Genomic DNA, 18,300 nt, shown 5'->3' with positions numbered 1-18,300 from the left:
TCACTCTCACTGAAACTACCATTGTTTATTCCCAGGGAGAACATTAGCGTTCATTTGGATGAGCGGCAAAGCTCTTGGTCTAACACAAATTTATTACAATTAAAACACTGTCACTATATCATCGCATTAGTGTTGTAGTATCCTCTACAGGTCTCAAGAAAACATTCACTCTAACGTTACACAAAAGTCATACATACTGACGGAAAAGAAACTGCACAACCAAGAAGGAGTTGCACGACATAAACGAAAGTTGGTAGGCGTGTTCCTGCATCTTAAAGATGATGTCTATTCAGATTGCACCCCTGTCATAGAAAGGTGTCGCTAGTTGCGCCGCTATGTGGAAGCAAATTAGAAATCAGATTTGCTTTAAATACACGCTGTAACGGTCGTGAGAGTTAGTTACGTTCGATATTGGACGTGGTAACCTGATGTACGTCAAGAATGCCTTTAATGCGACAAAGACGCCTCTATAAACTCTTCACTGAGTTTGAACGAGGTCGTGTAATAGGGCTACAGGAAGCTGGATGTTCTTTCTGTGATATCACAGAAAGACGTGGCAGGAATGTAGCCACTGTATATGATTGCTGGCAGCAGTGAACACGGGAATGGACGGTCGCAAGAAAACAGGGCTCCAGCTAGCCACAAGGCACTATCGAGAGGGAAGACCATAGTGTTCGGTGTATTGCTCTGGCGAATCGTACTGCATCTTCAGCAGCAATATGAGCGGCAGATGGCATCACAGTGACACAACGAACTGTTACAAATCGGTTACTTCAAGGGAAGCTCCGAGCCAGATGTCCTGTAGCGTGCATCCTGCTGACCCCAAACCACCGCCATTTGCGACTCCAGTGGTGTCAAGCGAGAGATCATTGGAGGGCAGGGTGAAGGTCTGTTCTGTTTTCTGATGAAAGCTGATTCTGCTACGGTGCCAGTGAGGACAGTGTGTTGGTTAGAAGTAGGTCTCTTGTGGGCCTGCAACCAACCTGTCTGCGTGCGAGACACCCTGGACCTACACCTGGAGTTATGGTCTGGGATGCGATTTCATACGACAGCAGGAGCACTGTCATGGTTATCCCATTCACCGTGACTGAAAATTTGTACGTCCATCTGGTGATTCCACCTGCTGTGCTGTCATTCGTGAGCAGCATTCCAAGGAGTGTTTTCCAACAGAGTAACGCTCGCCCACATACCGCTGTTGTAACCCAATATTCTCTACAGAGTGTCGAAATGTTGCCTTTGCCGTCTCGATCACCAGATCTGTCTCCAGTCGATTACATATGTGATATCATTGGACGACAACTCCAGCACCATCCACAAACAGCATCAACCGTTCCTGTACTGACCGACCAAGTGCAACAGGCATGGAACTTCATTCCAAAAACTGACATCCGGCACTTGTACAACACAATCTACGCACATTAGCATGCTTGCATTCAACGTTCTGGCGGTTACACCGGTTATTAATGTACCAGAATTTCACATTGTCAATGGCTTATCTAGCGTTTACGTCAACCTCTGATCTTTCAATGCTAATCACTTAAATATGTTACATAGACAAATGTATTCTGAAATTTCATTACACTACATTAGTTATTTTTTAGTGTTGCGATTGTTTTTCGTCAGTGCAGTACATGTCCCAAGTAAATTAAACCCTGTGTTAAGTAGTTTCTACAAACAATCTCGCATGCAGACTATAGGAGCGCTTTACTTTACGAGCATGCAACATCTCACTACGATGTAAGTTATGTCTTTGTTTCCACGATCCGTCTATGGATCAAGAAATAATATTTAAGTCCGTTGATTAGGAAATAAAATGAAATCGTGAACAGCTTACCAGTCTTGTCACAAAAGTTATTCTTTCAGACGAACAGCAAGTAAACTGGTCACGTGTAGCTGAGTTTATACTCTATTTTTCTTAGATCAATCCACTCTCGTGTTCTGTTCTTGTTATGGCCTGAAAATGAAACTATTTTTGATAAATTAACTTCATCCTTAGTATTCCTTGTGTAGTTCTATGGAAGAAAGTGATTTTCCACCATTTTTTCCTTGCGATATTATTGGCATCCTCACCTGTCAAATCCTCATTTCCTTTGTTGGGATGACAAAAGTACTGATTGTCGCTTGTATGCACTTCTATTCTATCAAGCATACCATCTACCATTGCCTGATATAATCTTCTTAGTATCAGTTTAGCTACGTTTTTCACTCCTTTCTTTTGGGGCGTAAAATGAACTTGGCACTATGGTGTCTTTTGCTCCTTCATTTGTACGTGCTACAGGCACCGCGTTCAGAGGAGATAAACCATTACAATCTTCCGTGATGTAGGGATGTGGAACTACAGCGCGATATAATAACGGCGCATGTAAGGGCTTATCAGGTTACTTGTAACAAGAGTAACAACGTTTGCATACGAAGAATGGTATACGAAGATAATGTACTTTGCACACAAAACATCGGCAACATGGAAAAAATACTGTGTACAAATGCATACATTACGCTAGACAGGTTCTTTTAAAACAGGCGATACAACTGCGATAGCGAAGGCATCTACTAGACCACATTAGAATTACACAATTATTTGGCAAGGTCACGACCACTTGGTTTTGTCTTAACTACACTTTCTTCACCAATACCACCAAGAATCCTTTCTCAAGCAAACCACTATTTACAGATCTCATTTTGTTTGCATCTTAGGTTCCTGGTGGGTGATTTCAGATAAAATCATTCAGCTAAAAGGCTACGATGTTGGCGAACAACATTACCCTTGACTTCTAATCGTGAGGATTTATGCCTCCACTTTCCCATATCTGGTTGTCACAATTCGTCTAGCGTCAGTCAATTCAAAACTTAACTTAAAGACTTTATCGCAAGTCGTTAACCTTAAGTAACTAGTAATCAATTTGAAAATGTCATTTAAGGTAATGCACAATTCTTTAATATGGCATGATCTATAGCAAACAGAACATCTACATCGACTGTGAAGTGCATAGCAGGTGGTACTTCCCGTGGTACTAGTTACTAGTGATTCGACCGGTTCCATTCACGTATGGAGCATAGGAGGAATTATTAATTGAACGTCTCCTTCGCTATACAATAGCTTAATCGTGCCCTCGTGATCCCTACGAAAGCCATATCTATGGGGTTGTAGTTAATTCCTAGATCATTACTTAAAGCTGGTTTTTGATACAATGTAAGTAGGCTTTCTCTGGTTAGTGCGCTCTGTCTTCAAGCGTTTGCTAGTTAAGCATCTCTGTGACGCTATCCCATAGCTGAGACAATCCTATGTCATTGGTGCTACGCTTCTTTGTATACGTTCAGTTTCACCCTTTAGTCTTATTTGATACAGTTCCCAAACACTTGAGAAGTATTCTAAGACGTCTCGCACGAGTGTTTTGTGCGCAATCTCCTGTATAAAATCATTGGATTTTCCTGATATCTTACGAATCGTCTGAAATACGTCATCCGCTTTACCTACGACTGAACCTATGTGATTGCTCCATTTCATATGCCTACAGGTTGGTACATCCAGGTATTTGTGTCAGTCGACCGAGTCCAGCTGTGGCTCACTGATATTTTAGCCTTTCGGTATAGCTTTTGTCCGTTTTGTAAAATGATCAGTTTTTCATTTCTGAACATTTAAAGGAAGCTGCCAACTTATGCATCACTTTGAAACATTATCCAGACCCGATGAATATGTTTTCGAACAATAATTCATTATTGATAATTCTATCATCTACGAAAAGTCTGAGATTATTATTAACATAGTCTGAAAGGACATTAATATGCAACATGGACAACAAGGGTTCCAACACACTTCCCTGCTCCACACCTGAAGCGAATTTCTTTCCTGTTCCACTGTCAAATGGATCGAGGGAAGAATGACTATTTATATGTATACGTACGAATCCCAGTTCCTCTGATCTTACTTTCGTAGTCCTTGCACGAAATGTGCGCTGCTTGCAGTAGGATCGTTCTGCAGTCACGTTCAAATACCGGTTCTCTAAATTTTCTCAACAGTGTTTCCCGATAAGAACGTCGCACTCTCTCCAGTGATCACCTTTTCACTTCCCGAAGCATCTCCACAATTCTTGTGTGTTGATCGAAACTACCGGTACAAATCTGACACCACGCCCGTGGATTGCATTGACTTGATGGGCATCCCAAACACACGATCAGTGGCCAAGAATGGGTTGAACTAGTGTTCTATACACATTCTGCTTTACAGACGAACCACATTTTCCTAACATTCTCCCAATATACTGAAGTCGACATTCGCCTTCGCTGCTACAATCCGTACATGCTGGTTCCATTTCATATCGTTTTGCAGCGTTACACCCAGACATTTGATCAGCATCAATGTGTCATGTAGCACACTACTAATGCCGTATACTAACACTGCTGGATTGTTTTTTGCTATTCATCTGCAATAGTGTAATTTTTCTACATTTAGAGCTACTGTCATACAGCTCACCATCTAGAAATCATGCCTGAGGCATCTTGTATCCTGCTACAGTCACTCAATCATGTCACCTTGCCGCACACCACAGCATTATCAGCAAACAGCCGCAAACTGCTGCTCATCCTGTCCGTCAGATCATTTATGTATACGCAAACAGCCGCAAACTGCTGCTCATCCTGTCCGTCAGATCATTTATGTATACGGAGAATAACAGCGTTCCAGTCACACTTCCCTGGGGCACTCCTAACGATGTCATAGTCTCTGCTGAACACTCGCCGTCGAGGACAACGTACTGTGTTCTATCACTTAAGAAGTCTTCTAGCCAGTCACATGTCTAGGAACCTATTGCGTGTGCTCCTACTTTCGTTAACAGTTTGCAGTGGGGCACCGTGTCGAACGCTTTTCAAACATCTACGAATAAGTTATTTGCCTGTTGCGCTTCATCCACTGTTCGCAGGATATCATGTTAAAAAAAGGGCTAGCTGAGTTTTCCATGAACGATACTTTCTAAAATTTGGCTAAATCGTGGACAAAAGCTTTTCCGTCTCAACGCAATGTATTATATTCGAACTGAGAATAAGTTCAGGTATTCTGCAGGAAACCGATGGTAAGGATATTGGTCTGCAATTTTGCGGGTCCATCCTTTTACCTTTCTTATATACAGGAGATACGTGCGCTGCCTTCAAGTCTCTTGGGAATTTGCGCTGAGCGACAGATTCGTGATAAATGCAAGAAGTCAATATCGCAAAGTACTCTTACGAATTGGGATTCCATCCGGACCTGGATACTTATTTGTTTTCAACTTTTTCAGTTGCTTTTCTACGCGAGAGATGCCTTTTACTATGTCCTCCATAACGGGAGTCGTGCAATGGTCAAACGACGGTATGTTTTTTCGGTACTCCTGATTGAATGATTTTTTAAAATTTCCTTTTGATATTTTCTATTGGCGCAGGAGGCTGGTCAAAGAGTGACAGGATAGGAGCCTTCGACCTGTTCAGCGATTTTACGCTGAACGAGAATTTTCTTGGATTCTCGGCAAGATCGTTCGCTAAGGTATTTCGGTGGTAGTTGTATGCTTCGCGCATAAATATTTTTACAGACGCACGAATCTCAACTAACTTTTGTCTTTCGTCATTACGCTTCCTCTTTTGAACTGACAATGCAACAGTCTTTGCTTCCCCAGCGTTTTCCGAATTTTCTTATTAAACCATGGTGGGTCTTTTCCGTCCTTAATCCATTTACTCAGTACATGCGTACATAGAGCAATAGTTTCAATCCGTTTAAACCTTCTCCATAATTCCTCTATGCCCATTATTCTGGAACTAAATTAAGCGTCCGCTCCATAAAGAGCTCCTCAACCCAGTCACAAGAACCGCTTGCAACCCTTACTACTATCTTTTCGACAATAAACGTCGGTGTGGCACTGATTTACATGCTTTTCAGAAGTCAAGAAATACTGCATTTACCCTGATCCCCGGTTTTCCAGATGCCATGTGAGGAAGCACAACTTATGTTTCACATGATCGATATTTTCGAAACCCATGCAAAACAGCAGCGGAGGTCATTCAGTTGGAGATAACTCAATGTGTTCGAGCTTAGATATGTTCTAATATGCTGCAACAAAAAAATTTCAAGGATATTGGGTGGTGATTTTGGATCACTTTTGGTATCCTTCTTATAGATGGGTGTGACCTATGCTTTCTTCCAACTACTGAGCATTGTCTTTTATTCGAGAGATCTACGGTATATTATCGTTAAAAAGTAAGCTAGCTCAGCCGTAAATTCAGTGTAGAATCTGATAAGGATTCCATTGGGCTTTTTCCTCTTTTAACGATTTCAGCTGTTACTCAACATCACTGACGTGCGTGTTCTGATGCAAAACATCGTACTACCACTACAGAAGTTCCGAGTGACAAAGCTTTGGCCCCAGAATTAGTACCAAATACACTGACAGCCAAAAAGAGACAAAGAATATATGACCTCACTTATCAGCATGATGTTACACCGCCTGTGTCCTGGATAAATATAATGATTCGGTTGGGAAGTGTGTCATAAAGTCGTTGTATCCTCTCGTATGCAAGCTTCTCTACAAGATTGTAACTGGTCCCTGATAACCTGGACACTGGCACTGGGACGTAGATGACGTCCGAGCTGGTGCCACAAATGTTCTATGGGAGACATACAGTATCTGGGGATGTTGCTGACCACAGGAGAACCTCAACATCACTCAGACATTTCATATAGACACGTGCGATGTGTGAACCAACATTGTCCCGTTAAAAAGTGGCACCAAAATTGTCGCATGAATCGTAACACAAGAGGACGCAGTATATCCACGTTGTATGGTTGCACCATCAGAGCTCCCTCAACCACTACCACTCGTGATCTGACATCATAGCCAATGGCTCCCCACACTCTGATGCCAGAAATAACACAGCTGTGTCTCTCCAACAAACTGAAGGAATGGGACCTCGCTCAGTTTGCTGCCCTACTCTACGACAATGGTCACCTGGAGTAGTGCAGAACCACGATTAAACCCTGAGCACAATCAGATGCCCGTCATCAGTAATCCATCCTTCTCGGTCACAGTATCACTCCGAACGCAGCCGTTTGCATAGTGGTGTCTAAGGCAACCTACTCGTGGGATCATAATTCCCTAGTCCGTTTACTGCTAGTCTCTTACCAGTGTTGTGGGATGACACAGAATGTTGTAGGGAGTTCATTTCGATTGAAACCTTGACGGCGGGTATGCTTGCCCTCACGTTCCCAGGCAGTCCAACAATGGGTCACTGTCACATCCGAACCCCCACAAATCTGAATATTGCACGATTCGACCAGCCGGCCAAATGGAGACCAACAATGAGTCCCATTTCGAACAGTCAGGTGCTGATAACACTGTTCGGGCCGACAGCTGACCCCAAAAGTGGCGGACGAATCGGCCATTCGTAGATCAGGACGCACTGACGAACCGTTTGTGAAACATCCTCGTTTACAATACACCTTTAATCATTTTTATACAGACATGAGATTGCAGCAGGCGGGAGGCTGTTGCTCCCCGATGACGTAGTTGGCTACTGATGTGTATTGTACCAACGTCATCAACTGCCAGCACAGGAGACAGCACGCGTTAGTCGTGACGGGTGCTGGTGTCAATGAAGCTGACGGAGGCTGACGTTACCACGTGCCGCCATCGATGTGTGTCAGAGGAAGTTTCTGGCAGTCTGATAGCCTGGTGGTCATAGCGTACATCAGGAAGAACGGTATTTAAACCGTGGTATCCTGAATGGCCGAGAGCATATGCCCGCAGTAGGCACTGATCAGGAACGATAAGGTCTCACAAAACCAGTGAACAGCAACAGACAGACCGGGCAGCTCCTAGCCCAGGCTCAAACATGCGTCGCACTAGGGATGTGGTCACCACGGACGATAGTCTCTCGAAATGTGCCCCAGCGATGAGGAGGGACCAATTTGCCTGCATGCAGTCTCCTGCTCAGGACGGTACCTGCTGATACTGCAGAAAAAATCCGTGAATGGTGACTGGATACTTCATCTGGCACTGCAGTGGTCTTCGTTTTGAGATTAACAGCTAACGAGGACGGTGGTATTAGGCATCAAGTACATTTCTCGAGACGATCGTGTAAAGAGAACATCAGACAACATCTGAGAGTTAGGGTCTGATTTGGGGGGAGGGGGCGGGGGATGTATTTATGAGAGCCTGTTAGCCAGCAATTCTCCAACAGCAGCTGTCCCACCCCAGAACGGACAAAAGTCTGTAGCGGCCAGATGTCGCCACTGGGTAGCGATAACGTTGTCCTAATTTTGCTTTTTACTTAGTTCCTGCAGGAGCCTAGCCAGAACCGTAATATTACCCTACTGCGTGCTCCAGAGGCGGTAGCTAGCTTCTTCTGCTTCGGCAATTTCCTGGATAAGCATTCTTACATTTCGAATGCTCCTTAATGTGAGATGTTGTCTGGACTTCAGGCTGACGTTCGCTTCCCTCAGTATGACGCAGTTTTGTTGAGCGTAACAGTAACAGTTCATCACATCCTATGTAGTCGCTGTACAACAAAGCTGTCGCACACGGGTAGTACACAGCAGTGATCATTCAACACCTGACACTGTTCACATCTCTTATGTATCTCACCAAACCCGGTAGCAGTACTAAACACTAACAACACTATCACACTCTGGTGGGCGTCAACTCCAAGCGTTTCAGTACCTGCCGATAGTGTGTACGTGTGCGAAGCTCACACTGACATCCGACCACGTCTTCTGGGTGCGTCACGTTTTCTGTCAGGCAATGTATATTGGAAAGAAGACTTTTCTTGCAGATAATTTGTGTTTCATCTTTACACAGTCGTTGTCATACGTCAGTACTCTCTCTCCAGTTTCTCCTATAAATGTCGGAGTCGCAATGAGATCCTAAAGAATGGTGTCCTACGTCGTTCACTTTTTCTCTAATGGAGGCTTGTTCTTTATGACGGAGGTGGAAACATGTTCGTAAGTGGCTGGGTTCCAAAAGATACTCCCTATAGAATGGACTACATTTCTTTAATGATTCTGAAAGTTTTCTTTCTACATTCTTTGATTTGCCTCTGTTGGTAACAACGCCAAAGTATCTATGCATATGAAGCCTGTGGTACCATCTGCAAAATATTGGTCGTATATGTAATCGTCGGCCACATTCATTGCTAGGTAAACGTCCCGTGTAGACTTTTCCGAGCATTAAAGTCTTCAGTCATGTACAGCAACGCTGATGCTTCATACTCTGTAATATCCTCCACGTCCCTTCCGTTAGGTCGCCGTCTTGAAATTTTCTTATCTCTCGGAATCGAATTAAGAAGTTCAATTTTAATCTTCTATTTATTCGCCTACATATCAATCCCAAAGATTTCCATTTCATTACAGAAACAATTACGTCTTCCATACGATTAGCTTGTGTCCTGTCTCTTCAAGTTAATCCAAATATCCGTCTCTCCATAGCTTCTCGAGAAACTGTCAATTTTTGAATTGTTTTCGATTTAACAGTAGCTGTGAAATTCCCATGAGAGACACATTTCAGACTTAGCTTCGAAATAGTCAGCTAAGTTTTCCATAAGTACTGCCGAATTACTGATATTTTTGCGTGTATGGATAGTTTCTCCCAGCTGTGAGTTTGAGCCATTCTTGTCCTAAGTTCGTATGTGTCGGAAACACTGGTGAATCTCTAAGGCTGTTTTCTTCAGTATAATTCTTTTGAGAAATTTGGGAAGAGTTGCAGATAATCAGCGATTGTGCCAAGGACTGGCAGCTGTCTCTCTATACAGACTGATTCCGTGGGTATGTTACAAACTTTCAGAGATGATGGAGAAGGGTCAATGCATCAATGTGGGGTATGAGACTCTGGTCCGCAAACAACAGAATCAAAATGTATAAGCGAAAATCGTTCTGATACCTCTGACGGTGGGCCTCTCCTGCTACATAGTCTTTACTTTCCAAATTTTTTGAGGAGCTAATATGGACCAAAACAAAAAAATAGTGTCTAGTCAATATGAGCTCTAAAATTAGTAACTCGGAGTGTTCAGCACTTGTTAGTAGCAGAGATGTCTCTCACAGTAGCGAAGATGAACAAATGCTCATAGCTCTAAAGATATGCGCTTTAGTGCCGATGTTTAAGGGGCATTTTTCTTTGTTTTTGTTTTGGTCAATACCATGTCTTCCCATAATATGGAAAGCAAAGAGCTTGCACAGTAGAGATCCACTGTCAGTGGTATTAGTACTTTTTTCTTAAAGTAATACTTTCTTAAGTTAAAGAAATTTAGGCTTGTGGTGAATAATCCTCTGGCAGGTATTAGAAAGTGATGTATCTGTGTTTTTCGCTACCCGCATGCTACGAAATTCTCATTGATTGTTGTGCTTTGTTCCAGGCCATCCTCACTTCTTCAACCAATTGTCATGCGGCCTGGATCTCGTCTCAATGGCAGGCGAATGGCTGACAGCTACAGCCAACACCAACATGTTCACGTACGAGATAGCTCCCGTGTTCATCCTCATGGAGCACGTCGTGCTCGAACGCATGAGGGAAATCATCGGCTGGCGCGGTGGAGATTCTATCCTCGCTCCCGGTAAATTACGATGCTAGAGTTTAAACATTACCTATTTATATTACGTAATAGTTCTAAAAAAAGAATAATTCATGACTAGCGGTACTATCTATCACTATGTAGAAATTACTGAATTTCAGCGTCTGTTTGTTGTGTTTTACATTTGGATTCATGTATGATATTTCTGTATGCTAAAGTTATATTACTGATGCATGTAGCTTACAGTCTTTTTTTCTTTTGTACAAAGTCCGAGGACTTATATATGTATATGTTATAAAAAGATTAAAAACTGTGTAAAGAATTATCAGCTGTAAAACAATGAAAAGCGTGAACATTACTCAAACGGGAGCATGGTTTCAATTTCGTCAAGTTAAGTTAGAAATGATGAAACGTCTATGTGCAATCGTTTGAAGTTCACATGACACCAATACAGTTCAGTATATTTATATGTAACAACAAGAAATTGCATGGAGTACAGTAACACGTAACCTAGCATTTAGTAAAAATAATGTCATGTGCTCAATGAAAATTTGGAAGGAATAATTAAAGAAATAAAATAATGTTATCAAATTCCTTATGCCTTTGTAACAAAAACTAGATTGTCTTTTACTGACAGGAAATAGCTGGCAGGATCATATGAGATATTTCGATAATAGCAGAAGGGGAAGCGCTGTTATGTGAGAAGCGAGATGTATTGTTAGTATGTGTGCGTGTGTGATCATTAGTATTAAGGGAAAGTATAGGAATAGTACGCACTTTAGCAAAAATTATTGTTTTGTTAAATTAATAGGTTCTCTACTTTTACTATATTAAACCAATTTAAAAGTAACAAGCGGTACAATGAAGTTAAAAAATAAATATCACGAATGTACGACTGCGCACGGTTTCCACCTCATGGGATAATCATCCTCAGTTGTTGGGGAATTGAATACATGAGTGAAAATAACAGCCACTTAAATTATCTATCAATTCTGTTAGGAAATCAGAATATTAAAATGATTTAAACCGTAACAGGGAATGTGTAATCATTTTCATTTCCACATTTCAACAGTTTTTAGAATGCCCATTTCTTCGAAAAGCAGTCATCACAAACATAGTCTTGGGGTGTCCTCTCCAGTACATACCCAGTGCACCCAACATACCTGTACCAAAATTTTCTGCCTTTACTTACTTCTCCACAGATGCAAAATAACTCTTCCCTATGTGTAGGTAGTGATTTAAATTCGCCAGTGAACTGGTAATTGTAATCATTGTCATCGTCATCATCACAACTCCGATTACTTCCGATGACTCAGGTATCTTCTACTCACATGTGATTTTCTTCTTCTTCTTCTTCTTCTTCTACTACTACTATCCTAGTCGCTCACTGAAACATTCACTTACAGCTCTTCCATTCTTGTTTTTCAACCTAGTGTGGCGTTTATCTTCATTCCTTATTTTCGACTGCATCTAAGCTTTATCCAGCATTTTCTCCACAAGAGTGCACAACTATTCTCTTTCACAGCACCGTTGCCCCAGTCTGTCTTTACATACTACTACGACCAGAGTCTGCTTATTAAAGTGTCATATTTATAAAGCAAATCCATGTAATGATACAATGAACTGCAAGTTTTAATAACATATTCAGGTGAAAGTAAACCAGTGAAAACTGTAAGCTTACCTGGCCTGTTTTATTAGCCTCACAATCAAGCAATCCACATTTCAAACGGTGTCTGACTTCTTGTCCCTGTTAACTACTTACAGGAATCAGAAGAGGGCAACAGTAGTTGGAAGTCGTCATATCTGCTGCATGCTTCAGATATTCAATGCGTGTGATTACCCCACACTCCACCACACGCACACACATGCACAAACACACACACACACACACACACACACACACACACACACACACACACACACACTCGTACACATACACACTAAAAAATATCAACATCTTAGATAGCTTTCTTCTCAGGAAAACGTAACTCTTCCCTGAATAGTATATAGTGCACCAAAGTTAGTGTCAATCCGAAACAAATAAAACAAAATGTAATAACTCTAAAAATTATGTAACGGATGATACGATGTCCGAGAAGACTCGCAGTAGCGTAACGTTTGATCTGCGTGTCGATTTCCACCACCCTTTTCCCTACTGTGAATTTTTTTGAGAAAATAATAAATGTTAGTCTCAAAACCCATTGTTATAACATGATTCTAGACACAACCAGTAACATTTATGGTGCTCTAATTTGCGTACTAATACAACCTTTTAAAACCATGCAATTGCAAAATGACATTATTTTTATGAACAGAAAGCACAATTCTTTTGCAGGTGGCTCTATATCCAACTTGTACGCGTTTCTGGCGGCCAGGCATCGAATGTTCCCAGGCTACAAAGAGAAAGGGCTGCATTCCATCAACGGTCAACTTGTCATGTACACCTCAGATCAGGTATTCCTAAAATATACATTGTTTGAATATATAATTTCCACTTCTCTGTATTATATCTACTAGTAACGTGGATCAATAGATAATGTTGTTCCATCTGCAGATTGACTCTCACCTTTTATGAGTGTGCTGTGTAGGTAGTTAATACTGTGTGGTGAAAGGCAGGTCTGTTCCCCATGTACGAGTATGTAGTAAAATCAACATTAGGCTGTTTGAAGGTGATTTTTCTCAACTAATTTGAGATACAAGATGTTAAGGAATTCAGGGTATATTTTGAATCAAAGACTTTGAAACATTTTCGTGCTTGCGACACTCCTACCAAATCTATCCTCATTTTTATTTATAAGTGCCAGCAAAATCACGAAGTTTAGCAGCATTGCCGTGGTTTACATTACAAGAAAACAGTTATGTTAATATAAGCACGCCGTGAGTATAACACCCTGTTAGTGCGAAAGCGTGGACATAGTCATTGTCGTTCGAAGAAGGAAACCTGAAACCAAATTTTATCAGGTAAACAAGGCTGAAAATTAGCACAACGATTGTGATGGACTGCTTATGGCATCAGCAGTAAGGGTGGACGCCAACACAATCGGTGTATTTAATTTCTAGCTCACTAATGTTTTATAACAACTTCGGGTACAGGTGACTATTATTGAACTATATGAAAAAAATATAACGTAGTTACAAACTATGGCGTGTACACACTTTATTCAAAATGTAAACGTCACTACAGATATTTAGATTTAGATTATGACATGTTCGACATGCCTGGGCCATGATGTGGTGCAGAGGAATAGCGAAATTCTGCATGACCCGCTGAAGTGTCTGAAATCGATACTGTGAATAACCTCCCGAATGACTGTTTTCAGCTCAGCAATGGTTTTTGGGTTCTTGCTGTACACCTTGTCTTGAACATGGCAGCCAATCGAGGCCCATGCCAATGGCTCTGTGTACCCCAGAGCGAGAATGCGGTCCCCAAAGTGCTCCTCCAGGACAGCAAACACTCTCCTACTTCGATGGTATCGAGCTCCGTCTTGTCAAAATCAGGGTCATTTTGGATTAAATCATCTTCCAAAACCTTCATGAACCGTTCGGTAGTCACCGTGCCATCAAAGAATAAAGCACCGATTGTTCCGTGAACGAACATTGCACACCACACAGTCATCCGCTGAGGGTAAAGAAACTTCTCGATCGCGAAATGCTGACTGTCAGTGCCCCAAAAGCACCAATTTTGCTTATTGACGAACCCATCCAAATGAAAGTGGGCTTCGTCGCTAAACCAAACCATGCATGCGCATACTAATTCCTATCATGCCCCGCAGCCAACCGTGCAGTTTGAACATCCTAACGCAAACCTTTCAGAAGTTTTGACTATTTTATTCTATATAGCTCAATAACTGTCATCGTGTAAGTGCGTTCTTCGTAGAAGACATACTTGTAACGGCAGCCTGTGTCCCAAAAGTCATTTAACGAGACGAAGCTCCAAACTTAGTCCCAAACCTCTCAGACATCTTCCAAAGACACTTGCCAAGTTTTAAACTGACATTGGGCACCTAAAATCCAGTTTTTCGCTATTGCATAGAGTTTCATCTGACACCCCACAATCCCTAAAATCAATTAAATCTACGTAGGTCGAGCGTTACTTTACTCTAAATAGTTCTAGCAACGTATCATACTTCCCGCGATTTTCCTGCTATATTAGATAGTAGATTTTGATGTGTCGAGCGTACAGTCCATATCCCTTACTAACGCATTATCGCTTTTTTCCTCAAGTGAAATCACACTGGTGGTGATAAAGTGATCGAGAGAGCAGGAAGAACAGTATTATGAAGCTCTTAACCAAGTCAATCTAAATTTTGCCCCCTCCCCCACCCCATTTCGCCTATGAGCGAAATCTACCTCTACATCTATACTCCGCAAGCCACCCAACGGTGTGTGGCGGAGGACACTTTACGTGCCACTGTCATTACCTCCCTTTTCTGTTCCAGTCGCGTATGGTTCGCAGGAAGAACGACTGCCTGAAAGCCTCCGTGCGCGCTCGAATCTCTCTAATTTTACGTCCGTGATCTCCTCGGGAGGTATAAGTAGGGGGAAGCAATATATTCGATACCTCATCCAGAAACGCACCCTCTCGAAACATGGCGAGCAAGCTAGACCGCGATGCAGAGCGCCTATCTTGCAGAGTCTGCCACTTGAGTTTGCTAAACATCTCCGTAACGCTATCACGGTTACCAAATAACCCTGTGACAAAACGCGCCGCTCTTCTTTGGATCTTCTCTATCTCCTCCGTCAACCCGATCTGGTACGGATCCCACACTGATGAGCAATACTCAAGTATAGGTCGAACGAGTGTTTTGTCAGCCACCTCCTTTGTTGATGGACTACATTTTCTAAGGACTCTCCCAATGAATCTCAACCTAGTACCCGCCTTACCAACAATTAATTTTATATGATCATTCCACTTCAAATCGTTCCTCACGCATACTCCCAGATATTTTACAGAAGTAACTGCTACCAGTGTTTGTTCCGCTATCATATAATCATACAATAAAGGATCCTTCCTTCTATGTATTCGCAATACATTACATTTCTTTATGTTAAGGGTCAGTTGCCACTCCCTGCACCAAGTGCCTATCCGCTGCAGATCTTCCTGCATTTCGCTACAATTTTCTAATGCTGCAACTTCTCTGTATACTACAGCATCATCCGTGAAAAGCCGCATGGAACTTCCGACACTATCTACTAGGTCATTTATATATATTGTGAAAATTAAAGGTCCCATAACACTTCCCTGTGGCACGCCAGAGGTTACTTTAACGTCTGTAGACGTCTCTCCATTGATAACAATAAGCTGTGTTCTGTTTGCTAAAAACTCTTCAATCCAGCCACACAGCTGGTCTGATATTCCGTAGGCTCTTATTTTGTTTATCAGGCGACAGTGCAGAACTGTATCGAACACCTTCCGGAAGTCAAGAAAAATAGCATCTATCTGGGAGCCTGTATTTAATATTTTCTGGGTCTCATGAACAAATAAAGCAAGTTGGGTCTCACACGATTGCTGTTTCCGGAATTCATGTTGATTCCTACAGAGCAGATTCTGCGCTGTACATGGATGGCGAGAGGCGAGTATCGTAACATCTAGAATTACTCATATATTCAGAGAAAATATAAAACACGGCACAAAATGTACTCCAGAGCCCGTATAATTCTCCTCCCAAGCTGCCCAATTTACAACATCGTCTTTCCAGACAGCCAACTGCCATGGTCGGTCTGTATTTCGGAATCATTCTAGGACACAAGTGTGTAACGTATTGAACAGGAATTGCAGCTGTAAACGTGTAATTGTGGTAAACGAATGTTGACGGAAGTTTTTGTTGCAGTGCCACTACTCAGTGAAGAGCTGCGCAGCGGTGTGCGGGCTGGGAACCGACAACTGCGTCCTAGTCCCGTCTGATGACAAGTAGGTACACAACACTCAAACCTGACGCACGTCTACAAGCCATATACATCTTGCCTAATTCCCTTTGTATTTTTCAGAGGCCGAATGATTCCATCAGAGCTGGAGCGTCTCATTGTAGAGCGGAAGATGAGAGGCCAGATACCGTTCTTTGTGAATGCGACAGCTGGAACAACAGTCCTTGGCTCTTTCGACCCTATCGAACCGATTGCTGATATCTGCCAGAAGTACAAACTGTGGTTACATATTGACGTAAGTACTCACTACGTGACATTCTTTTCTACTTGCAGTCACTACCAAAAATATTACTCTACACTCTGTAATTTCCCCTGAACTAAAAAGTGCAAAAAAGGAAGAAGTAAATATCAATTATTCTAAAAGTATCCCCAGTAAAGCGATGCTGTCAAAATGTATGTCTTTTGTTGATAATTAAAAATAACTTCTAAGAATATTTACATTTTTCGTCCGTAAGTGGCTCTTTACTCAGAGTTTGCAACACAACACAGCTATAATTACAAATTGTTGAAGCGGGAAACTCTTGACTAAAGAACAATCGTCAGACGAAGCTTGACACTTTTCATATCACTGGAGAAGATCTCATTTGCTGCTCCTGACAACTGATAGTGCACAGATTCTTTTAGCAAGGCCAATGACGTCGGCCAACCTCAGTAATTCTGTGCCTTCGGGTACCTCGACAGCAAAAAGTGACAATGTGTAGAGGCTAGACAACTCTGAAATCTCTTTTTTGCATGAAAGAGTGGCTGAGAACAAGATTACAGGCAGTTTTCGATCATAGAGGTTGATAAAAAGGACCTGCGATGTGCGGATGGGCTCCATTCTGTGTGAATGCTACATTATCGAGTGATTGCTCCACAAAAGTAATCGAGAGTACTGATAAACGGCGCCTACTCTGTTTCAATGAAGGAAGGTTCCCGACCTGTATCTCCCAGCGCTGGGGCACAGGCAACTTCCTCTGGGGAGTTGGCACAGGAGGGGCCGGAATACCAGCAGAAATTAGCTACGGAGCCGAGTGTTTTTCTGTCCTGAGGCACCGGCCGTTGCTAAACGTACATAACTGGATCCGTGGCACAGAATACTGATGGAAAGTATTACATTCATACAAACTACACAATGGCCCATTTCGTGGAAAACGATTTATTATTCCTATACTACCTGATGCAGAAGTATCAGAAATGATACCTGGGCCCGTCAACACCGACATTGGACTGTTGATAACTGATCGGACGAGTCTCGTTTCAAATTGCAAGGAGCGGATGGACTTGTACGGGTATGGAGACAACCTCATGAGTACATGGACCCTGCATGTCATCAAGAGAGTGTTAAAGCTGACGGAGGCTCTGCAATGATGTGGGGAGTGTGCAGTTGGAGTGATATGGGACCACTGATACGTCTAGATACGAATCTGACAGCTGACACGTACCTAAACATCCTGCCTAATCACCTGCATCAATTCATGTCCATTGTGCAATCCGACGGACTTGGGCAATTTCAGCAAGACAACACAACATCTCACACGGCCAGAATTGCTACCGAGTGGCTCAGGGACGCTCTTCTGAGTTTAAAACACTTGCACTGACCACCAAACTCCCCAGACATGAAGATTATAGAGCATATCTGTGATGCGTTGCAACGTGCTGCTCAGAAGATATTTCCAGCCGCTCGTACTCTTACGAATTTATGGATAGCCCTGCAGGATTCATAGTGTTACTTCCCTCCAGACATTAGTCGAGTCCATTCCACGGTGTGTTACGTGCGCGCGGGGGCCCTACACGATATTAGGCAGGTGTAATCACAGCTACTTGAGTATTGCACTTCAATGTGGTCGAAAAACAAATGAAAGGAAAAGCTAC

At 42.3% G+C, this 18,300-nt stretch overlaps 1 protein-coding gene across 1 annotated transcript in view; it reads left to right on the top strand.

Annotated features, from left to right (window-relative positions):
• The window catches only part of LOC126298632 (glutamate decarboxylase), a 237,553-nt gene that overhangs the window by 146,804 nt on the left and 72,449 nt on the right, over positions 1-18,300 (top strand). The window contains exons 3-6 of the mRNA XM_049990040.1: positions 10,366-10,563; positions 12,857-12,975; positions 16,353-16,432; positions 16,510-16,681. Of these exons, the coding sequence (XP_049845997.1) occupies positions 10,366-10,563; positions 12,857-12,975; positions 16,353-16,432; positions 16,510-16,681 (569 nt within the window). The remainder of the gene's footprint in view (positions 1-10,365; positions 10,564-12,856; positions 12,976-16,352; positions 16,433-16,509; positions 16,682-18,300) is intronic.

Source organism: Schistocerca gregaria, chromosome X (genome assembly GCF_023897955.1).
Source record: "Schistocerca gregaria isolate iqSchGreg1 chromosome X, iqSchGreg1.2, whole genome shotgun sequence".
Taxonomy (NCBI): domain Eukaryota; kingdom Metazoa; phylum Arthropoda; class Insecta; order Orthoptera; family Acrididae; genus Schistocerca; species Schistocerca gregaria.
The sequence above is the reverse complement of the archived record's forward strand: the minus strand, read 5'-3'. Positions and strand labels throughout refer to the sequence as shown.